The sequence below is a fragment of the Dermacentor albipictus genome, unplaced genomic scaffold (assembly GCF_038994185.2).
Source record: "Dermacentor albipictus isolate Rhodes 1998 colony unplaced genomic scaffold, USDA_Dalb.pri_finalv2 scaffold_13, whole genome shotgun sequence".
NCBI lineage: Eukaryota > Metazoa > Arthropoda > Arachnida > Ixodida > Ixodidae > Dermacentor > Dermacentor albipictus.
In genome coordinates, this window is record NW_027225567.1 from 2,362,411 (window position 1) to 2,383,494 (window position 21,084).

Genomic DNA, 21,084 nt, shown 5'->3' on the forward strand with positions numbered 1-21,084 from the left:
TGAGTTACGACCGCCAGATAATTGTGTAGTTGTTTTCGTGCGACTGCGCTGGCCGACGGGCTTGTCATCCGACAATAGGATCAGCACTCTACACCTAAAGCTTTCGTCGGCCTCCAAAGAAAGTATGTTCTGTGCATGAATGCAATTTCGACAACCGTACGGCTGGCCTTTTCCTGCATCGCTTTCCACGCTGAAAGCTCGAAACGCCCATCAAGTCGAATGGCGCGGCATTTGAATATATAGCTCCAAAGGAAGAACAACAAAACAAATTTCGCGTCTTCGAAAACAAAATGACGTCACTTCGGCTTTTAACGGACATGGCGTCACGTAATTTTTTCTTCCGCCGGAAGTGTTCCCACCACATACAGATGGCGCTAAGCCCCATAAACCGGCGACGGACCGCCATGTTTTGAACGTATGGGCTCCTATGGAAGCTTCGCTACAATGTATATTTACCTTGAAAAGGCTGTCAGCAGGGCAGGTGTTAGCTTGCTGTTCACTGCCAGTAATAAGTTAGGTAGCCTGTGCCATCAAGTCAATCGGGTGACCGAGAACAACAAAAAGTAAAAAGCAGCACATACAGAGGCTTGCTGTTGACTGTTGTGACTGTTGTTTATAAGATTCTTCTTTCATGCAAGCGTTTTTATAACGGTCAAACGGGGCGGTGCATCAATGACCGCTTGCGCAAGCACTCAAAGTTCAAAAACGAGCCACAGACGGTTATCACTGCATTGCAATGAATGCGGCTGCATGCCGTCTTTTGATGATGTGACTACCTGTCAAAATACCGCAACGACCGCGCACGTCTTATTTCCGAAGCTTTCTACATTCATGTTAGTGGCGAAGCATCTGTGAGCCTTCCCTTTATTTCCCTCCTTCCGAAGGAGATTGCCTTCCTATCTAATTAATTGCACTTTTTTCTCCCCTGTGCATGCTGAATTCTGTTGATTCTGTGCTTTGAGATAGTGGCGGAGTATGTATATGCTGATTGAAAGAATAAAAACTTAGTTGTTAGTCAGCGCTGGTGTGTGTCCCAACTTCTCCTGTTGTTTAGCGCTGTTTTACCGCTCGTAGTAGTGACGTCGTTGCTCTCCGTCTAAGCCGAGAGCGCACGCAGCAGTTTCTCTCCAGCTCCGAAACGGGTAGGCCACGCGTCATACGCGCTCCATACGAGAACGCAGCTTTCGATCAGCAACGCCGCGAGCAGACCGGAAACGATCTCGTCTACGCCGTGCCGATGTTGCATCCCGGGCACAACAGGCTCGTACAGCCGAGCGCAAGCAGTAACTGAGCACCGAGGATCCGGCAGCCTACCAAGCCGTCGCTCAATGTACCGTTGGGATTATAGCGGTGATAAACACCGGGGCCACACGTTTCTGTTTCGCTGGTTAACCATCTGTACGGAGTGCTCGCACGGTGATTTTTTACGTTCTTTCGATGCCACGTAAGCGTAAGAAATGCGTGGCGGTTTCTGCTAAAAGCTGAAGCGGATACCATGTGGCATTGACTCATCTCCCTTGAACGAATAGCCCTGTGAAAGTTTAATGCTCCAGCTTCGGACCTTTGGTATGCCCGTGTTATGTGGGTATTAAGCTACGCTAAGCGGGCTTATATTCTTGGCTCTTCCTTAAAGGAACCGAAAAATATTACATGTCGCGATAATGAAAAAAAACAATGCTGGGGTTTCACGCGTCGGAACTACCATCTGATTACCAGGTGCGCCGTACTATGGAACTCTGGTATAACTTTGACCACGTGTAGTTTTCGTACATCTAAATCGAAGTACACGAGCATTCTTGCATTGCACCTACATCGAAAGGCCGCCGCCGCGGCCAAGGCAATACCCGCGAACTGCGGAAAGTAACGACCAAGCTATTCGGCTACCGCGGAGAGTTAATGGAGAACGTATTTGCTTAGCACACCAGCAGCATCGTTTTCGATACTTATTGCAAAGGTAATTGCAAGTAATGAATAAATGATAACTTCCAGCCCAATTAGTGGAATTTAAGCTACACCACTTGGTCAAGCTGAAATCCATCTTTAATGACGCATTGTCCTTTGGAAACGTCTTTTTTCAAGGAAAAGAAAAACAAAGGAGATACGTTCGATACAACTTCCATTTCTCGAAAGTAATTTCGTAGGCGCTTACATTTATACAATACATGGTAAGCACTAACCTCAAAGGATCCAAAAAAAAATTTAATTATGGGGTTTTACGTGCCAAAACCACTTTCTGATTATGAGGCACGCCGTAGTGGAGGACTCCGGAAATTTAGACCACCTGGGGTTCTTTAACGTGCGCCTAAATGTAAGTACACGGGTGTTTTCGCATTTCGCCCCCATCGAAATGCGGCCGCCGTGGCCGGGATTCGATCCCGCGACCTCGTGCTCAGCAGCCTAACACCATAGCCACTGAGCAACCACGGCGGGTAACCTCAAAGGATCCAAGTCGACCACAAGTGCCACGCTTACTTATCGAGTTGCACGCATTTCCAAACACATCGGGAATATCAGTGAAATACAGCATGTCACACTTCATTTGTACTGTTTGAAGCAGGTTCACATTGTCACAGAAGACTAGAACATATGGGTGGTAAACCAATTAACAAGAATCAGAAAATGCTGACCACTACAATATTCATCAGATTTTTTTATTGTGATCAGAAGTGAAATGATTTCGATTGCTGGCATGTACAGACGGAAGCATGCGTGCCACGCCAAGGCACAGTAAAACCTGAAGAAATTGAACAATCGTCGTTAACCCTTTACTGCACCTTGTTGCATTTACGCAACATTCTGATGAACGGCGTTAAAAACCGAAGCAAAGTCAGTTTCGAGCTTCCTGTACATGTTGTTGCATATCCGCAACATTGGTCTGTAAAACGCGGCACCTTGTGCTGCAATCTGTGCTAATTCTTTGCATCTTCTACCAAAACAAACGTGGCGGAGGCTGCGCGCGCCCAGGAGCAGTGATATAGGTAAGTTTTACAAATTGTAAATGTATTTCTTCAGAATACAAAGCGCAAAAAAATTGTTACGCTATGCTCCATATCCTTCTGGCTCTGTAGGTTCAAAAAAACATTGTAATTTCGGAATAGTTTGTTCCTGGCGACAGAGCGTTGCTATGTTGCACAAATGCAACAACGTGTACATGGCTTATTTTCTTCGGAATAATGAAATGGCTTCGAAACGCTGGTATGGCCTAGAAATTCCTCCTGATAGTGAAGGCAGTGACTATTCAATTAGTCACGACAGCCACGAGTGTAAGTCCATTTCGATTCAATATGTGGACAAGATGTTCTCTGGTCAAATTTCCTTTTTTCTTTTCAAAAGTACGCTGTGCCTCCGCACGTTGCCGTGTCACGTAGTCACGGGCACAGCTTTACGTCTATGCTTCGATGTTCTACATTTTGTCAATAACCCGAAAACACTGCGTTGTTTCCTGGCTGGACGGGAATCTGCATGACGGACTGCACGAAGTGTGGGAACCACCTGTGCTGCACAAACATGTACAAGTGCTTCTTTTTGTTCCACACTAAATCATAGGTGCACCAATGATTGTCTTGTGCAAATAAGCATCTCAGTATGAATCGCACTAAATCTATCTTTTACTTTCAACTTCTTTATTTGCACATTGTTGCAAATATGCAACATACCCTTTTTCTGCAAATGGAAACCACAGACATTCGCTAAAGTAAGTTTCCACGGGAGTACAGGTACTATTATGCTGCCCTACAACACCATGAATAATATATTGAGGAAAGAAAAAATTGTGCAGTAAAGGGTTAACATCACGTATAATATCAGGTACATCAAATAGAAACTCGTATTTATCTTAAAATTCGTAATTAAAACGCGCAAGCATGGGAAATAAATTAAAAGCGTTCAGCCATGAGGTCATGGCTACGTCATACGAGGTTTCTTTTTAGGGCAAGCCTGAGATTCACCATCGGGATACGAACATTCATAAAAGAAGTAGGCCGGTTTGAATAAAAATGAGAAGTCGAGTAGCTTGAGGGCAGCCAATCCTCTCGTCCAAAGTGATGCCGTCCCTATTGGAGAAAGGAACAGAAGAGCATGTATTATAGCAGTGCTTGTATTTACAACCTATTGGGGGACCGAATTATTTGATCACGAGGACCGCACATTCATTGCATCCTCATAACTGCCAGGTTAGCGCTCCCACAAAGAGTTGGCGACCCCATACACGCAGTACATGACTGCGAATATCAGCTGATTCATCGAAGGGACATTGAAGACAAATACTCAGTCAAGCTAAAGTGATCAGTGCCCGGGAATCTCTAAGGTGTCAAAATTATCTCGACCAGAGCCTTAATAATCAAGAAATTGTGATAAAAGCAGGACATGATTAGAGAACCCCACGGAACATTCGAGTACTTGTCTGATGATGAAAGCACTCATTTAAATTTTGTCACTAGCATTCAACCCCTCATTGCGAAAACCTTCCTTGTATGGTACTATGCGACTAAATAAAATGCGAATTGGCTAGTCCTATTCCATTTTTAGAAAAAGAACTAATTGAAATAACCCTTGAAAACGACGCGGGTGGTCGAAAGGTTTCGTTTTCGCTCGATGCTGCACCGTCAACACTTTCGCGTTTCAGTAGTTTCATTATCGCGTAGTGCTGCGCTGGCTTTGCTTGCTCGCGAAACTCGGACAAACTGCAAGTAGCAGAGAATTCCATTTCCATGTGATGTAGGGGGATGCCCAAACGATCGACAGAACTTGACCAAGCACCAGCTGCCGCGGCGAATCCACCGCACTGTCTTGGCTCGGTACCACCGTGTGTCAGGCGCCCTTTTACTCACCGATGTCAGCGAACGGTGGCGAGGGCACATGCAACGTCACCACTCCTGGGTTTGGTGGTGGGAGATTCGAATTTTGAAAAAAGGTATTCGGACGCATCAGATGAAATTTCATCGTAAACTAAGTCTCTTATTGGCACGAAGATAAAGTTGCGAGGTTTCTGGAATGGTATTTAAACAGTCTACGTCGATTTAATATTTGACTTGTGTCCCTTTAACCTTTGGCTTCGAGCTAAAAAATGCAGAAATTCTCTGGTTAGACAATCGCTGGATTGATTTGAATGAAGATTGCGGTATTTCAGAGATAGTTAAATTCTAGCAACTGCTTGTCACAGCCTATTGTTCGGCAGGTTGTTTCTTAGATGTCATGCTACAGTCATTGCAAAGGAAATGGTAAAGGACAAAACGGGCAAGCACTACTTCAACTCAAGTATATTTGGAGCATATAATTGATAAGTATACGAGTACACGTATGGGCACATAAAGGCAACAAGGACGTGAGGTGGGCAGGTCCCCAATCACTAGCTGGATTCGGCAGTTATCTGGATAACTATCCGAACAAGGAGTATTTAAGAATTTTTCATATGTGAATATTGTTTTAATTTTTAAGAAGCACGATCTCACCGAAAGATCAAGTTTGATCTTTCGGTGAGATCGTGGTGCAAGCGTGAACTTGTAAAAGTATCAAGTTTTTTTTGCGTAAAATAAACTGCAGCTGTAATGGCGCATGTTTGTGTACTTGACGGCGTTCTTCCTTCCAACTATACATTTAGGTATCCAGCAATAAAGGATGCAGAGTTGATTTAAAACCTCGCGTGCTTTCCACAAAAGTTGCCGAAAATTGCTGTCTCAGAATATGCAGAATGTTTACAAATTTACGACTCTGCACCTAAACCAGATCTCAGTTTTGTAAACTGTACCCGCGAAAGCAACTCAAGCGCTATAATTTAATACAAGTTTACCGCTTACTCGATACCGAAGCAATGCCTATGAGTGTTTAGCACAATCCGAACTCTCCAGTTAGGCGTTCCATTAGGATCAGTGTATAATAAATTATCTTGCCGCTTTAGATGTCTCTGCACCTGCTTTTCAGATAATTGTGAGAGCAATATTTACTACCGAAGTGAATAGTTCAAAACATAGAATTTTTTTTTTGCGATTCAACTTTTGTAATACCATTCAAGGCCTAAAATATCTCCTTCCGATAGTCAGTAGGCTTTACTTTCATTTTAAATGCAAAAAACAAATTCGTTGCATGAATGTGTGGTATTTCACAAGCGAGAGATTCCTTGGACCCTGAGAGAGTAGTGCGATCTAAAAAATGTATGGCTACGCACTTTTCCATGTTACGTCGGCTGCGGCGGGTCATGCTCACACGTAATACTTGCTACGCTACCACTATTTCCCAGAAAGTTAGTATTGACATGAAGCACGCGCACCTACATTTTTCTTGCTTACTGTAACTAACGCACTATTGGAGCGACATCGCAGTGTGTCATGTCGCTTCAGCACTTGCAGAATGACATGCTAATTTTGAAAAAGTATGCCACGAACTTTCTCACTGTTCTGAATTAACAGTTTTCTGTTGACTAAGGTCTTCTGTTACTTTCGGAAAGGTGGATCTCGTATGAGCAAGCATTTCAGTCGTAATTCTGAAAACAGCACAGCTGCTCACTAGGCGGTTTCGAGGAACAGTATCGTGGCTACATACTGACAGCGTTGCTTCTTGCCCGTCACGTGTACGTTGGATGTCTTTTAAAGTACTGCATTGGCGTTTCTCAAATGTTCATGTATGTCAGTATTTATGCACGTTCATTGAATTGTTTCGTTGAATTTTACGCGGTATTATATTCGAAATTTGACAAGTAGCCTCTGCATATAAAAGACCTTCACTCAAACTGACGCGATACCGTTTTCTTCGTGCTGCACGTCGAAAATCTCCGCACAGTACGAAGTAAAAAATAAAAAGGAGAGAAAAATGTACTCCCGTAGTTGCACACAAAAATGCCGCTCGCACGGAGTAAAAATGCTACTCCGGTAATACGAAGTATAATAAGTTCCCCACTTGGGGCTCACTAGAGCACGAGCATTATACTCCCACCTAGGAGTTATTTCCGTTTACCGTGCACACCGCCGGAGGCATTACTCGTCTTGGTCTTCTCCGAAAATGCTGTTTTAGGAAGAAAATTGGTTTTCGTAGGTTTCAGATGTATCTAACACGCAGCAACTATCGATTGTATGCATAGCAGTACTATAATGTCGTCTGGGTTATGGAGAAGTCCTGTGGCATTTTATCGAATTATTTATGTTTTCATTATGAATCATGTGTTTTGTGCTGTGTATTTTAGAGACGGAGATTAGCTCACGGGCCCTCTCCAGATAGCGTGACGCGAGGTTTGTCTTTTGTGGAGCGATCCCAAGAATCTCGCCGCTCCTGAAGCACTGGTGGCGCTGTCTGGCTGGTTGTGTCATTGCCTCTTGCGAAGCGCTAGACAAGCGCTCTTACGAGCGCTGTGTGACGAAGGCCTCGACACGCTGGATAAGACCTTTGAGACCAACAGCCCGGTGGTCGAGGGCCTCTTCTGCCAAGGTGACGGAGCAGGGCCAGCTGCAGCCGCCGAGGGGATGGGGGCCGCTGATGGTGTCACTGCCGGCTCACTGGGTATGGGCCGGACATTTTGTTCACGGAAGCCCTCTAAGAGTTCAGCCTCAGTCAGGTCCAGGAAATCGTCCGAGACGACGCCGCGGGTGGCTTCCACAGTACGGTGCGGGGTTACTGTTACTTGGATCTCCCCAAATTACACTAGCTTCGGCATTTTCTCATATTGCTTCTGATCGCGGAGTTCACAGAGGGGATCACCGCTTGCCATCCTTTACGCCTTATAAGCTGTACCAAGAACTTCAGTCAAAGACTTTCAAACAAGGAACAGTGAAATGGCTCGAACTGGTTTGTGTGACATTTCAGAGTGAATAATGTTGAATCGAGGAAAGTTCTCGAGATGTCGTCCGAAAAACTGGAAGACATCTTCTGTGCGCCCTCATTAAACTATGGGGTTTAACGTGCCAAAACAACTTTCTGATTATGAGGAACGCCGTAGTGGAGGATTCCGGAAGTTTCGGCCACCAGGGGTTTTTTAACGTGCGCCGAAATCTAAGTACACGGGTGTGTATGGCCCTGCGAGGAGCAAATTCAATGCCGTAAATGGCAAGTAAAAAGATTTTTCGATTCCATCGTATTTCGATAGCACACCTCCAACTAAGGTCTTTTTTTGGTTATTGGGAACACAGAAGAGCAATTTTTAGGTCAACTCGGCGAAAATCAGAATTCTATAACAGAAACGCCAACATTCCTACCATGAAACGAGCATAAGAACTCTTAGAAAAAGGTGTAGTTCACGGTAAAGCTATCGCACCAGCTCACCGTGACTTCCTGAATTTACGACAAGCGTTTAAGTGCGTTGAAGAGGCCAACGACTGATCACAGCAACTTTCGAAAAGTGCGCGTTCCGAATCCGTCACAGTTTAAGAAAGCACTTGGAAATAACGGGACGTGATCTTAGCGTATCTGCTCTGTGGATATCGGCAGGAAATTGAAGAAAAGGAAAGTATTGCTCTCATTTCCGGTGGCATTATTCCATCAAATAAATAAAATTTATTATTTATTTAGTACTTTAGGAAGATTAATTCAGGATTGCTCATCCGTGTCGCTTTAGTAGCAGCACACGCAAGGTGTTTATTTTTTTTTAGAAGCACAAAATTATGGAAATTCCTTGTGACCTCTAACAGAATTATAATCATTCATCAAAATTCCTCGACGAGGTGGCATTACGTCTAGAAATCGAAATTCTCAATTGAATAATGACAATTACGATAAATAACGTCTTAATTATTCACGATACCACATATTTCAATCTACGAATTGCACCTAGCGGTGTGCAAGACTTAGAATGAATTATGAGGATGGCACCTGTTTCGAGACATGCGCTCCAAAACTTGCCGTAAAAATTCACTGTTCCACTTACTTTCGAAAGTAAATATTGTTTTTTTCATTGAATCCCAAAAGTAACTTTCACGTCAATGCATTTCATCAGATACTGAAAATTGGTGTTTCCAAACTTGCTTATCCTGAGAATTTATCCCGAGTCGATAACCTTTGCAGACTCACTAGCTGCGATTCGCAGATTGAAATATGTGAATGAAAGGAAATAAAATGGTAACTACCGTAATTATGGTTATTCTAATACGCAATGATTTCTCGTAAAGTAATAGCCGCTACAGGCATTTTCATACTGATGGTTCGAATTGTGCCATCTCCAACAGGCAACCTTAAAAAAATTCTGTGCAGCGACAAAATGACCTTAATGTTTTCTAATTCAACACGTTGAGATCATGTTTACAGCTTGAGGCGTTGTGGAAAAAAATTCTTGGCTTTAAAAAATTCAACTTTGTATTGTTAAGAACGGCCAGCTGCAGTGCAAGTTTTGCTGGTCAGTTTCGACAGTGGCGGCAACTTTCCTTGGCGTTACCGCTCTAGCCTCATTGCCGTTGTGACTGAATGACTTCGGCGGGCCAACAATTGTTACCGAACTCCCCAACGCGGACCTAATCTGCTATGAGTGGGGGAGTTGCCACGGGAACGTCGTCGGACACCCCTTCCCACGCGCCGACCAAGACGCTAGACAAAGGCTACCCGGACGCACTGCGCGGGTCGGCTCCAAGTTCTACGAAGCCCCTCTGACGTTGGCTCCGGACCGTACACGTGTGTGTGTGCGTGTGTGTGCGTGTGCGTTTGTAAACCGTCCCGCGCAGAGGCGGCGTGTTTGCGATGGCTGGACGAACGTTTCCACCACCTTGGAATCGGGGGAGGACCGAGTGTTTATAAATGGCTGCTGTGCGGATGCTCAGGACATTTTTTCTTAAGCAGTCATGTTAGACTGAGACACTCTCTCAAGCAGTCGTGTTAGACTGACGTACTTTCTCTCCAAGTCATGCTAGGCTGATGTAAATACTGTAAATAAACCCTTATTCCTCGTTCTCGATAAGAAGCAGTCCTTCCGTTCGTCAACTTTCTCAGCGTGAATAAGTTGGACGACGGCATGGGCCAGCTACCTTCAAATTCACGCCGGACCCCAATCTTGACAACAGGTTACGAGCGATGGGATTAAACCCCCAATCATAACAGGATGCGTTTCTCATTCGTGCAACGTAGGATGTGTAATCTTACCTGAAGTGTAGGGAAAGTCACCTTCTCCCTTTGGGTCCATTTTCAGCCCAGCCTCCGCCCCCTGCTTTGTCCTGGAAAAAAACACACAAGTCATAAGTGAACAGTTATACACGATGATAAATGTTAAACACACTATCAACACATAACAGCGCCTGCACGCATAGGATTTGTAGTGATATTAACTCCGTGCAGTACCACTAGGGCTTGCGTTAACCGATCCGCAATGAAAGCCTGCTACGGCTTTCAGAGAACGGAGGAGGGCTCGCCTATCCTGCTCTGCTAACCTTCTATGGCGCTTCCAATGTGAGTAGCGCCATCAAAGGCGGACAAGGGAGGATCTTTCCTGCTGGTCCTAATTGATGGCTGCCTGACGCGAAGCATAACATTCGGTGCACTACACGTAATTGGTCACATGAAGTAGTAAGTGGCTTCACTCTGTGGGACATTTCTACAGGAATACTCATGTGGCACAACAGCATGCACGTCTACAAGCTGCACCTTGAAGACGCTGGCTGTATTGAAATGTTAGGACATTGAACTAGGCTTTCTCTAGTGCCGAAGTTAGCCTTAAGTGTGTCTGGTGTACCACAGTGCATCGTCTCTTTCCAAATTTTTGCCCTCTCCATCCTTTATATCTGTCTGCATATTTTTAGTTTGAGCTCCGCGTGCTCTTACATGGCTCCAGGATGTTTTCAGTGGGCCTTTGTGTATTTTGCAAATGGTATGCACCCCACGTTCACTTGTGTATGTCATGTACCCAAGGTTCACGGGATGTACTTTAGTGAAAATGTAGCAGCACCGGTTAGACCTCGATTGCCGGCGCGAGCTTTAGCTCCTTCAGGCTTTCACCATGCAATCAGGAAGGAAGATTAAGTATTGTCTGTTGAAACACATCAGTAAAGGGCAGAATTAGACCACAAGGAGTCAGGAAAAGACGCACAAACGATAATAGCAAAGGTAAAATTTTTTACATAAACATGCAGGGTGGTGGCAAGCAGGAAACATGGCAGGAAATTCAAACACAGCTGAATGACGAAGCGATTAGCGTGTATGGCTTGTCCGAAACGCATCTACGGGATTTGGAGCAGCCCCCTGTTATTGACAGTTTTGTATGACGAAGTCGCCGCAAAATGTCTGGGTCAGCGGAAGGCATAGGCATGCTAATAAGGCGAGGTTAAAGTGGCAAAGGGTAAAAGATATGTAAGCAGCATTTATGGATTAGCGGCACATCGCAACGCAAAAAGACTTGGCTGGGAGTATACCTTACCTATGGACAGGTTGTGATGGCAAAGAAAAAAGTAACGAATTTATTAATCGTATTAGAAGCGACATAGTTGAGTTCAATAAATCGGGCCAGGTGATATTAGTGGGAAATATGAACGCGCACATGGGTGATTTAGACCGATATGCTGATTACAACTGTTCTCTAGTGCTCGATCTGTGCGATGAGCAGAACCCTATAGAAGTTGACAGGAAAAATAAGTCATTCACAGGTAGTGGAAAGACATGCTAGTTAGGCGAGGTCTGAAGGGGCAAAGGGGAAACGAGACATGTAAGGTGCATTTATGGATTAACAGGACACGCAATCTGAAACCTAGGGAGGGTATCGCAGGATTGAAGCAGCTGATTTACTCTTCAAAGCGTTGTTTTACTCTCGCAAAATATCGAGTGGAGTGAAATGCATTGTTCACTCCGTCACCAAGGACTGAGGGAAAGGTGCTTTTCACTCTGCCCTCCAGAGACAGTAGAATGACCGTTCTGCTCTTGCTGCAATAAAGAACAAAACGTAGCGTAATCTCCCGCTTCAACTGTAGGAGGCTGGCCCCGAACATGGCGCTGTAGCACTCACGCATGCTGAGCAAAGAACACCATTTTGCTTCTAAGATTGTAGGCAGCCACAGTTCAAAGGAACGCGTTGCGAGAGCTCTACTTTTTCACTCGGAGTTGCTCCGCCGCGCGCGCGCGCTCAACATCGCGGAACAGCACAGCACCGGAGAAAGGTGATGCGTCCAGCGAGCTGCAACGAAGGCTATACAAGGGGGGTCGTGTGTCGGCCATCCCGCTCACCATGATAACGTGACAGTCGTTATATCCAATGAATGGCGAACAACAAATCCTCCACGGCAAGTGAATTGTACCTTAGGTGCACATTCGGCGTATATGACATGCTATCGCCAGGAAGTCGTCGCGGCGCTTAGCCGACACGATTGACAACGGACTAAGCAAACGCGCTGTGTCTCTCGATGTCAGTCTAAACAGACACTCGTCGCGATAACTGCATGTGATTTTATCGCTTGCCGCTCTCCGTAAGAGCTTTGAAATTCACAAACACTACCAGAACCATGGTATGTTTAATAAGACGTGAGGCGAGAGAACGCTTAAAATGGTTTGTTTGCCAGCCCATGATTCCGAACCTATGTGGGGCGTGCTTAGCGTGCGTTTTGCGTGTTTAAATTTATTCAGTTTGGCAGTCTACTGTGTACGGAACGGTGTTGAATTAAAGATCACATAACAGAAGGGGTCAATTTGCTGGCAGCACGCTTTCGTTACAAATAAGCCGCGCGCTTGGAGGTGTCTCGCCCATGGGTAATCTGCGACCACTGAAGTTACGTGCAGCACCAGTGCTAGTAAGAAACATTGCCGCAGGTGTTCAGCTACATGAGGCAAGCGGTCAATTGGGCGCGTTATCTTGAAGTTACTGAAAACGCATGAAGAATCCATGTCTTATGGTGAATAAAGCATAAACCCCATATAAACGATATTGTGTGCGACAGCGTTCACTCGTCGCCTACAAGTCGTACTCCGTGTGCGAGCGACAATATTGAGCGAGGCCTCCCCGGTGTTGCCAGTATGAGGGCTGCAAACGCGCATTGAAACTAGCGTGACGCGTGCTTTAGTAAATTAAGTTGATGTATTTTACTGTAAAAAGTACGATACAATATTTCCGGAGGTCTTGCAGTAGGTTGTTATCCTTGCACGTATAAAAATTCAATCGTTTGCCCGTTCCGCGCGACATTCGGTAGTATTTGAGCAATGTACATCCAGTTCCAGCTTCGTGCTATTGGCTAGTCGCTCATAGCACTTCCGGAAGACGAGCGACGATTTCTAGATTTCCAGAAGTGAGCGATCTGTTCAAGCGACGGCCCGTTTTGTCGCTCGAAGCCGTCGTTCGTCGCCGTCGCGCACTAAATCATTCTCACGGTGTTTAGCCCGAAGACTGAACTGTTTTTGCTCATGTATTGAAATGGTGTGATTATGTCTGATTTTAGATCTCCTGTTGCGGTTTCGAGCACGGTGCGAATCTGAAAGGGTGCTTATGTCTACGAACTCGGTGAATAGTGAAGCAGCGAGTTATGCATGGGCATCGAATATAACGGCTGCTGTGTGGAAATACAATTGCAGTGGCCCTTTGCATACGCCTATTGTTTTGGACATGCCTGTGCATTTGCTAATATGAGTTGGCGTTTGAGAGGTATGTCATATGAACAGCTAAATCACCCTTCCTCTGGGGGTCACAAGCGTAATGTGTGCATATTGCCATTGCATGGCCGATCAAAATGTGGTTATCGCTTTAATGTTTTTAGTAGAGAAATAAACTATCAAAATAAAACCTTGCTTTATTACCATGTTACCAGTCGTCTGTCGTACACAAAACAAAGAGTTGGTCTAATAAACTAATAACTGTGGTCTAACTGCAACTTTTAGATACATTCAAGTATGTAAAATGCTAGATTTGAAACTGCAGCAGTAGTCGAATCAGTCAAAAAGGAACTGCATTGCGCACTTCATAAATGAAAATAAGTTCGTGCATTTTTGGAAGCTTAGATGCAGGCAGCAGTGAACTTATTGAAATGTGGGTAAGCTTGCCATAACATGCCTTGTTGCCCTTATTTATAGGCACATCCAGTCATATCCATTGAACTGGAGGACCATATTTTCATCTATACTCAGCATCATGTTTGCAGATATGGTGCTCAAATTATGGCCTGAGCAGTGGCACAACCAGAAATGGTGCGGGGGGCACACTGGGCACCTGCTTAGGACGTGCCACAAGTGGCGATTGCGACCCACCCCACTAATGACAGACCTACGACATCTGACAATGACCAATATTCTATCTAAAAAAATTAAATTATGGGGTTTTACGTGCCAAAACCACTTTCTCATTATGAGGCACGCCGTAGTGGAGGCCTCCGGGAATTTTGACCACCTGGGGTTCTTTAACGTGCACCTAAATCTAAGTACACGGGTGTTTTCGCATTTCGCCCGACCAATATTCTATCTATTAGAAGGAGCATTTTAACATTGGTGCCGGACGAGGATGAACTGCCGGTTATTTCTTTTTGTTTAAATCTAAAAAATTGAAGTTAGTTTATCAGTTGACTATTGCAGTCATTTAGAAGTTTTGCATGCATTTCATTAGAAAGACTAAGAGCTAAGACTTTCTTTTAGTACCATGACCTTGACTGTCTTGATGTTTTACACCATGTCCTCGTGTTGACTTTTGCACTCGATATTTTTTCAGGCACCCGCTTTATATAACGTGAGAAGGCAGCTGCAAGGGCACACGGATGTCAAGCAGCCAGCCCAGCTCGACTTCACGTTATGCAGAGGAAGGAACGCCAAAGAATCAACACATTGCCATCTAATTTGGACAAGAAAACTACAATGTAGGTATATTGAGTGTACCATTTGACTAAATGTCAACAAAATCGAAATAGGGTATGTTACACTAAGATGATAATTCTCACGTGCTCTAAGCAGTCATGTTAACATGGCATATTAATGTAATGTCTCTGATGGGAAAGTCAAAATCAAGTATGCTCTCAGGAGACAAACACAAGGAGCAAAAGTCATTGAAAAGAAACACATGTGTTTGAAAAAGCTGATTAGTTGTGAGAAGCGACTGCTTTTTGTCTTGCCTCTCAACAGATATATCCATGTGATAAAAAAACTAGTGGTACAATGAAATTGCACATTTGCTTAGTGAGATGATACGTACAGTCGCGGTCAAAAATACGCGGCCCACGGCTCCAGTCGGCGGAGCGGCCGCGAGCCGCACCGCGGCGCTCGCGTCGGCGCTGCGAGAGTTTGCGCTCTGACGACAGGTATCTCCCTCGCTCTCGGGCGGATACGTAACACGGTTGATAAAGTTCAAGTGCATCGTTCAGCTGTTTCGAGATAGCGAGGGAGATACCTGTCGTCAGAGCGCAAACTCTCGCAGCGCCGACGCGAGCGCCGCGGTGCGGCTCGCGGCCGCTCCGCCGACTGGAGCCGTGGGCCGCGTATTTTTGACCGCGACTGTACATGCAATGAGCACAGTGCCTGTGTTCACTATAAAAAGGAACAGCTCATGCTTGGAGAGGTGCATACATACAGTTAGCAGCTTTAATAGCTTACATTTAACAGCATGTGAATGCATGTGTGCAAATACAAGCCACTGTGATTCTGTATTTTAAATGTTAACATGAAGCAGGCAGATTTTGATGTCTTCCTTTTCATCTACTTTTTTTACACCTAGCTTTAGAAGTATGGCTTCCTTTCATGTTCCAGAAAGGGGAAGCATTGGGGGAAGATAATCCCATGTTTAAGAACTCATTATCGTTTACGTGCGTGCTCACGAAACCAGTTCATTAGAACCGCTCGTGCCTTCCGAAGCGAAAGCAAGGAGCAATTAAGGCATCTGTGTAAACCGTGGTGCACACCTTACGTCTTAGAAGCCAGAGAGTCACTTGAAATTGAAAATTATTTTAAAATTGTGGTTTGTGTAATCTACTTTCCAACCAAGTATTCTAGTGGAGGTAGAGATGCGTTCAATGAAAAGAACTGAGAGCATCTGATTAGCACACTTGTTCATCAGTTGGAGAATGTGAACATGTAGTGTTAAGCAAAAGCCCCTTAGTGTCATGGCACCTGTAGACAATTCTTCTGGACTTAAGACAGAGTGAGCAGTGAGGCAATGTATTAATCTTCCTAGACACATATGTACTTGTTTTGAGACGAAATTTCTGTGAAGTGCGATCATTATTCTTACTTCAGCACATCTTAACCACTTCAGTATAAAAAAAAAGCTTTGCAATCAAGTAGTTGGTTCCTTGTGCAAGTATATGCATAGTCGCATGCAAAATACACGTGCATGGAAGGGATATGTTAAACAGGATTGTGCCTTTCTCAATTTATGTTTTGCTTCTTTTTCGTGCACTCCCCTGCCTGTACTGATGTTGTGTTTGATGCATCATATTCGTGACATGATTTTTGGTTCACATCTGAAACCATGCTATACTTTAGTTAGATCGCATATTCGACGAGTCACAATAATTGATGTAATTATGCAAGCTTCTCCTCAGACGTACAGCATTCTTACCGTAATTAAAATGCTAAGCTACCATACAAGGATAATTTTGAAGCACAATATTTTAATGTCAATGCTCCTTGTAGTTTTATACTCACTCGCTGCACACTAGGTAATGCAAATTTTATTTATTTCTGAGAAAGTGTAACGAATAAATCCCAGCAGCACCAGGAAACTACTTTCGTGAGGAGGCCAACCGAATAGGAAATATAATACGCCTCTGTACCGGTTTCAGACCGGGCCCCCAGGATATTGCTGCAGAACCACGACAAAACTCCTAAAACAATGGAATGCAGCCCATACATAAATAGCTTTACGTGAAATATAAGCAAAGCTAACTAGACCTGCGGCCTCAGATGAGAATATACACATGTCTAAATGCACTGTACTCAGTCAGGAAGATCCATACGCTGTACAGGACATTATCAAATGAGCTGCTGTCTTAGAGTATGGCACACGAAAAATGTTCCTTGCGCAATTTGTCTACATTACCAGCCCCATGCTTAGCAGCTCATCTGGTAACCACTGCAATATAAGTGCACGCGTTTTGTGCCAGAAATGCGTTTGCTGGCCAGTACTGAGGTGCATATATCTCTTCAATCATAGTGTGAATACTTTGTGAGTTATTTCTATGTTTAACTTTCCATTGTATATTTTTGAAAAGATGGAGCCAATTGAAATTAAAGGATATTTCTACACTGTGCAATGAAGGAGGAGAATGACATACCGATCATCATGAAGAGCGGAGGGCACGAGACCGGCGCTCGAACACCACCATCCTGTTATCCCTGCTCACTGTTCCGAGCTACCGCCCGTTTGTTGGACTCGCCCAATAAACTTCCTTACAACATAAAAAAAGGATGGATCGATTCGCTTTTGCGTGGATTACCGGCGCCTAAAGAAGGTCACTCGAAAAGACGTGTACCCTTTACCCAGAATTGACGATGCCCTTGATTGCCTACAAGGTGCAGAGTTTTTTTCGTCGTTAGATTTGCGCTCCGGGTATTGGCAGGCGCCCGTAGCAGAGGCCGACCGCTCAAAGACACCCTTCGTCACGCCTGACTTTCTATATGAATTCAATGTCATGCCCTTCGACCTCTGCAATGCGCCTGCCACCTTCAAGCGCATGATGGATGCGGTTCTGCGGGGTTTGAAGTGACACATGAGTCTCTGCAATCTCGAGAACATTGTTGTCTTCGCGCCAGGTTTGAAACACATCTGGAACGTCTCAACCATGTCCTGACGTGTCTGAAGACCGCTCAGCTGCAACTAAATCTGAAGTAGTGCCGTTTTGCTGCGCGAAAAGCTACAATTCTTGGTCACCTCGTATCAAAGGATGGGGTGCTTCCGGACCCAGCTAAACTACGTGCGGTGACCGACTTCCCCAAACCGACGACTCTAAAGCAGTTACGAAGCTTCATAGGGTTATGCTCCTACTTTCGTCGGTTTGTGCGCAACTTCGCCTCTATATTTGCGCCTTTCACCCAACTTTTAAGCAGCGCCTCCAATATCTCGTCATGGTCTTCTGAGTGTGACCAAGCCTTCTCCACCCTTCGCCGTCTCCTGACGTCACCAGCTATACTGCGCCACTACGATCCTACGGCCGCAACTGAGGTGCACACAGACGCCAGCGGTGTCGGCCTCGGTGCTGTTCTCGCGCAACGAAAGCCTGGGTTCGCAGAGTGTCGTCGCATACGCCAGCAGAACGCTCACCAAGGCTGAGTCAATTTACCAAGAGAGGTAAAATGTGTCATTGACAGGTAACGTGGCAATGCGGAAAAAGGCAGTCATGTACAGACTACGCCTTAGTCTCAGAAATGGCCTCGAACAACTAGGCCAAATGATAATAGACGAACACGGGAAAAATAACCCAAGTAGCTATCATAGAAGATTAACTTCAAACTTTGCGCGGGGTGTACTAACGCAAAGCACGAACCAATAACATCGGAATTTCTAAAACTAAATTAACAGCAAACAACAGATCGCAAGGAAATTTCGGGATGAACCATTCATATGGTGGCAGATTAGCCAGCGAAGCTATCGATCGCAGAACGAGCAATTATGTCCAAACTTCACGACCAGAAACATCTTGAATTTGTAGTTTTCCGCGGTGAAACTCAAAGAAGGTTGCAAGTCGCAACTCTCCTCGTACTCGGCTTGTTCTTCCGCTAGTTCCCATTTTTGTTGGAGTTGCAACTGTTCGGGTGATCTACCTCTGCAATGCACAATCCGGTTCTTACACAGCACGGTGGTTACCGCGACGCACATCTCCGTGTTTTCTTGCTAAAACTGCCGGATCGTTGCCTTGTGGGCAGATGAGAGACGCAGGCGGCAGCAACGGCGGCCATCGAGGGTGCACTCCCCCACTGCGCAGGTGTGGCATGCGGTGAAATCACGTGTCCTTTCTTCTGCGCCGTACTATCGTTCGTTGCGTTTTGTTCACTTTACTGCCGTTAGACAGCCCAGATAGTCACCCCGCCCCCTCCCCCACGAAACCACGTAGACGGCTCCTCCGTAGAGGCTCATCAGGTAAACAGCTCTGTAAAAACAGAAGAAATGGAGGCTTTTCCTACAGCAGTATGAGAATATAAGGAACTTGTAGGCGTTACGCAGAAGCAGATAAGACAGACAAGCATAGAAAACTGCGGGATTACAAAGAGGAAACCACTTAAGTGGTGGAACAAGGAAATAAAGCTGGCTTTGAAGGAGCGTAAGCAGGGGTCTATGGATCATGGACAAGCTAAACGTTAGAATTACACGTATAAGAGGTGCTCTTTAGATGGAACACATACAGAGAACAAACGGTGGCGAGTGAGCTTGTGCAAGAGAAAGATAAATGCACAAGTGAACGTTCGGTGAATAACATCTGCATTAGGAACAAAGGTCAAAAAAAGATTGAATTTGATAGCACTCGTAGCTCCAACTAAAACTCGAACACGGCTATAAGGGATGAAGACGCTAACATTCTACGAAGTTGATGCGCCGGGGCAAATTAGGCTGTGAGGCATAACTTCGGCATCAAAGAAAACGCAGTTCACACGCAAACAGATCCAGCAACAGGGAAGCATGGTGTAGTTCCAAATAGCATGGCAGCAGGACCCAATAAAATCAAGCTAATACCAATAAACCTAATATATAAAGCTGAAACCAGTAGAGCTAATAAAAACCTCAGTAAAAAGAACTACGTACTGCTGACTAATGTCATAGAGCAAGTGATTTGAACAAAGAAAATCCCGGTAGATGGCGTGAAAAACAAGATGAACAGCCACAAAGACAAAGTTTATAAGGATAAGACGAGCTTGTACAGGGCAGTTAGAGTAACGTCCTTGATATATAGAATGGCAATGCAAGCCATAAAATTGAAGCTGTCGAAGTGGGTGGAGGAAAATGTACTGCAGGAACTGCAGAATGAGTTCAGGTCAGGGAGACGCTTAGAGGATATGTTTCTACTTACCGAGTGCATACATTTCAGTTGCTCAGTATAGACCTTTCTCGACAGCATTTCTAGATATTGAAACAGCCGATGACAACGTAGACAGGGGATTGTTATGGGATATCATTAAGCACGAATCTATAGAGGACAATTTCGTGGAGCTGCTAGGAGGGTCATATAGACAACCGAGTACAAGTTGTAGTAGAAGGTCGAAAAGGTAGTGAAGTGGTGGAAATTCACCAAGGTCTGAAGCAAGGAGGTGCTCAGTCTATTTTTATTCACACTTCATGTTAAGTGCATAGAAGGACGACTGGAAAACAGTGAATTAGGCTTTTATTGGTCCCACACGCGTGATGGACAAATGATGCAACAGAAGGTCCCCGCACTGATGAACGTGAAAGACAAGGTGCTACTAGCGGACAATGCAAGACAAGCCAATACGTGTGGCAACGCAAGGACAAATCTAAGCAGAGCGCGTGTGGGCCGCGCTCTGCGATTGAGCGAGAGCGCGTGTGTGTGTGTGTTCGTGCGTGCGTAAGCACGTGTGTATCCTGCACATTGGAAATTGCTACTCTAGCTGGCTGGCTATGAGACACTCTACGGTACGGGCCTCGGCCTTTTTTTTTTAGCGTTCCGAGCTGTCTGGTGTGCCCCGTTACCGCTAAGACTATTATCATTATTATAATTACTATAATTATTAATATGACCAATGTGTTGAAGCCAGCATGACATGTAATTATTATTTCCGGAGCTTCGTGCACTTTCACACTTCTAAAGGGTGCCGAAGTTGTATGTCTTCTTGATTAAAATGCTAATGTCTCGAACCCTGCTGATGCCTATGCAGAACATTTCTGTTCTGTATATGGTGTAAAACGTAATTCAAATAACCTTACTTCTAAATCTGGAAGAGTACGCTGTCAGTAAATGAAGCCTTTGATTTAAAGTGGATGAAGCGCGTCCAACCTTCCCTTTCTAGTGGTGCTGATGGCATTCCTTCCGCAATTCTTAGCACGTATGGAAGCATACTTGTCCCTGTTCTCACAAGCACCTTCAAAAGTTCCCCAAAGTCTAGTATTCGCACACTTTCTAGCACTTCGAAGGTAAGATGGATAGATGCAATCGATGCAAAACCGGGTGCTAGAAGTGGAGTAACTAACTGCGGGCCTATATCTATGCTCTATGCTGCATCAAAAATGTTTGAATATGTATTGCATTCCCTGCTTTCCGTAAGTGCTAAAAACTTAAATGA

General features: G+C 44.8%; 1 protein-coding gene across 1 annotated transcript in view; it reads right to left on the bottom strand.

Moving 5' to 3' along the window:
* Positions 1-3,719: 3,719 nt before the first annotated feature.
* The window catches only part of LOC135917813 (uncharacterized), a 49,783-nt gene continuing 32,418 nt past the window's right edge, over positions 3,720-21,084 (bottom strand). The window contains exons 4-5 of the mRNA XM_065451414.1: positions 10,051-10,121; positions 3,720-4,052 (exon numbers count right to left, since the gene is read on the bottom strand). Of these exons, the coding sequence (XP_065307486.1) occupies positions 3,904-4,052; positions 10,051-10,121 (220 nt within the window). The 3' untranslated portion in view covers positions 3,720-3,903. The remainder of the gene's footprint in view (positions 4,053-10,050; positions 10,122-21,084) is intronic.